The 3,517-nt window shown below is 51.2% G+C and overlaps 1 protein-coding gene across 1 annotated transcript; it reads left to right on the plus strand.

Annotated features, from left to right (window-relative positions):
• Nucleotides 1-1,854: 1,854 nt before the first annotated feature.
• On the plus strand, nt 1,855-3,012 carry LOC119361257 (BTB/POZ and MATH domain-containing protein 2-like). Its single transcript, XM_037626559.1, has one exon. It carries the CDS (start codon nt 1,855-1,857, stop codon nt 3,010-3,012), a length of 1,158 nt encoding a protein of 385 aa, XP_037482456.1.
• Nucleotides 3,013-3,517: the final 505 nt, after the last annotated feature.

A 3,517-nucleotide genomic window follows, 5' to 3' on the forward strand; every position in this document is an offset into this window, starting at 1 on the left:
CATGGATTTTCTCAGAAAAAGCACATGAACAATAACCCGCCTCAACATCCTAATTTAAGTAATCCGGTGATAAGTGGACTAGATCGTGCAATAACAACATCGACCACAATGACACTGTAGTTGTCTAGTAGCAGACTCCTACTTGATAAACAATTTGTATGGCCCTAATAGTACATGGCACATGCAATACCAACTTACATTATGAGCGTATTTAAGTTGCCGACTGCCATTTCTGATAATCTTACTCACATGATTCAGAGTTATTGGTGGGGAGTGAAAAATGGGAAGCACAAGACGCACTAGATTGTGTGGGAAAAAGTGATTCGCTCAAAGAATCAAGGTGGTCTTGGCTTTTGTGACATGAGAATGTTCAACCAAGCTCTATTAGCAAGGCAGACATGGAGAATGTTAGAAAGACCAGATAGTTTGTGTACAAGATTACTGAAAGAAAAATACTATCGGCATGGAAATCTACTCTAGGTGTGATACCTTTAGTTTTGAACAGTGACTTCAAAGAGGAGAAAAGGATGTGATACCATGTGGTAGTTTTTAGTTAAAGATTAGAGAAAAAGTGGTAGTTTTTGGCACAAATTTGTAAAATGGTAGTTTGTAGGCACGGTTCCATGGATTGTGGTAGTTTTTTGTTAAATACTCCAGCTGATGGGTGGTACTCCGATAGCCAGTTTAACCCCGGGGCAACTTGGTGATCCAGTGCAATAGAGACGGCGGTCATATCCACCTAATGCCGAGATGGCGCCTCAACAAGGGTCACCCGGGGCCATGCACATCGAGGAGTAGGATGATGCAAGTGGTTTCGATCTGGGTGGTGCGGTGGATTAGAAGAAACGGGCGCCATGGTTGATGGCGAGCTGATTGAAGGTATGTAGTCTAGTATTTGGGATTATGGCAGATGAAACAGGCGAGAGACAAAGGGATATGCAAATTATAGTCAAATGGCATAACATATAAGAAAGAAAGGAAAAATCTGAAAAGGAATTTGTAAGTCTTAGTCGACTACTACCTCCGTCCTGGTTTATTGTCCCTCTTTGTATTTTATGTCAAAGTTTGACCAAACATTTAACTATAAAATTGTTAATGCATGACACGAAAAATTATATCTTTAGATTCCGTTTTGAACATAGTTTCTGGTGATATTGATTTTTACTATGTGTAACTTATATTTTATTAGATAAAATCTTGAACAAAATATGACTCTAAATACGAGGAACTGATAAACCAGGACGGAGGTAGTAAGATTTAGCAAAACTAAAGGAGGTATTAGCAAATCCGATTTAGCAACCTACGGCAGAAAGGGATTAGATTAGAGTTTGAAACTCTTTTTTCCTGGGCATTGAGTTTTTTTTTTTAGCATCAGTACAGACACAAGCGCTCATATACACGCGCATACACTCATCCCTATGAACGCACACACGCACACCTTACCCCTATGAGCACATCCGAAAGACTGAGCCGGCATATCATCTTGAGATTTACGAAGTCACCGTAGGCGCCTCGTCGTCGACGGGAACGTCTCCTCCCACTGAAAGCACATCGCCGGAAATCCTAAAATAAATCCAGAAATAATGCGAGCACCAGGATTTGAACCCTGATGGATTGGGGATACCACTGTCCAGCTAACCAATCAACCACAGGTTGATTCGCTTCTGGGCATGGAGTTTGAAACTTAGAATCAACGGAGGCCAACGATCCGACGATTGCTGGGATTAGATTTTTTTTTTTTTTTGCGGGGAGCTGGGATTAGAGTTTGATCAACGTGCGATCGTGACGGTCGTGAGTACGTAGTATATATTCAACCCTGACCACCAACGACCAACCTAAACAGCCCGGATCGATATGGCAGCCGCCCCTTCCGTTGCCGACGGCCGCGATCTCACGGCGGTGACGGGCTCGCTGAGCGAGGTGCCAAAGGTGACGGGCACGCACGAGTTCACGATTCGCGAGTACAGCCGTACCAAGGGCATGGGCGTGGGCAAGTCGGTCGTGTCGCAGCACTTCTCCGTCGATGGCCGGCGGTGGCACATCCGGTTCTACCCGGACGGCTACAGCACGGCGGACGGCGGATGGATCGCCTTGTACGCGCAGACGCTCCACAAGCCGCAGCTCCGCCCCGTGAGCGCCGAGTTCACCTTCCAGCTCCTCGGCCCCGACGGCGACGTCCGGCACACGCGCCGGTCCGACCGGGCCTGCAAGTACGACACCATGTGCAACAGCTGGGGCATCCGGCGCTACATCACCCGGGCGCACCTCGAGAGCGCGGCGCTTGGCGCCATCCACGCCGACTCCATCACCGTGTGCTGCACCGTGACGATCCACAAGGCGCGGAGGAGGAGCCTCGCCGTGAACCGCCCGGGGCTCGTGAAGATGCCGCCGCCGCCGCCGTCGAGCCACGGGGAGAACGCCATCAGGTTCCTCGCCCGCGGGAAGGTCCCCTTCGACGTGCGGTTCGAGGTGGAGGGCGAGGTGTTCGAGGCGCACCGGATGGTGGTGGCCGCGCAGTCGCCGTGGTTCGAGGGCCTCCTCTACGGCCACGGCCGCGAGGCGGCCACGGGGAAGGACGTGCTGCTCCAAGTAGGCGGCGGCATCGTCACGGCGGAGGCGTTCAGGGGCGTGCTCCACTTCATCTACACCGACGAGCTCCCCGGCGAGGCCACCGCCAAGGGGAGGAAGGGGAGGGGGTCGTACGACGTGACGCTGCGGCTGTTGGAGGCCGCCGACTACTACCTGATGGAGAGGCTGAAGCTGATGTGCGCGTGCAGGCTGGGCGACTTGATCAAGGACTCCACCGTGGAGACTCTGGTGGAGACCGCGGAGGTCTACTCGTGCAAAGACCTCGAGCAGGCGTGCCGGAACTACGCGGCTCGCAGGGGGCTGAGATTGCTGCCAAACCTAGAAAACATACAGAGCGCCATAAGGAAGAGATTAACGTCCAGCGCCGTTGCTCCGGCGACGAGGAGGATCATGGACGTGGCATCGACGAGTGGCGCTGAGTGAAGTTTTTGTGTGTGTGCATGCATCATGCATGCATATGGTACGTGCGTATACTTATTAGGGTAACCTGTCAGACTACATACATTATGGTACATACATATACAGTACCTAGTAGCGGCTGTATAGCGCTGATCTGATCGATATAGCTAGTTTTGTTTTATGTTGAGTTAAATACACAGAAGATGCTTCAGTAAGTTTAGTGCTTAAAACTGTAAAATACATGAAACTTGTGGTCAAACCTGTCCGGCCGTGCAAATACGGTGCCTTCATACCTGGACGTATGTCCAGCCCGGCGGCATGCCAGCCTGGCAGTCAGGCAGGGGGGCGGCCGCCCCGAGCCCCCCAAATCCAGGGGGCCCCTCCCAGGTTCGCATGTAGCCTAGGCGATGCAAAAATGTAGTACACTCAGATTACCTTTCAGTTAGAGCATCTCCAACAGCCGCGCCAAACTAGCGCCGCGCCGTAAAAGTAGGCGTTTTAGCACACGTGCAACCGGTATTGTTGCTCC

Source organism: Triticum dicoccoides, chromosome 2B, assembly GCF_002162155.2.
Source record: "Triticum dicoccoides isolate Atlit2015 ecotype Zavitan chromosome 2B, WEW_v2.0, whole genome shotgun sequence".
Classification (NCBI taxonomy): domain Eukaryota; kingdom Viridiplantae; phylum Streptophyta; class Magnoliopsida; order Poales; family Poaceae; genus Triticum; species Triticum dicoccoides.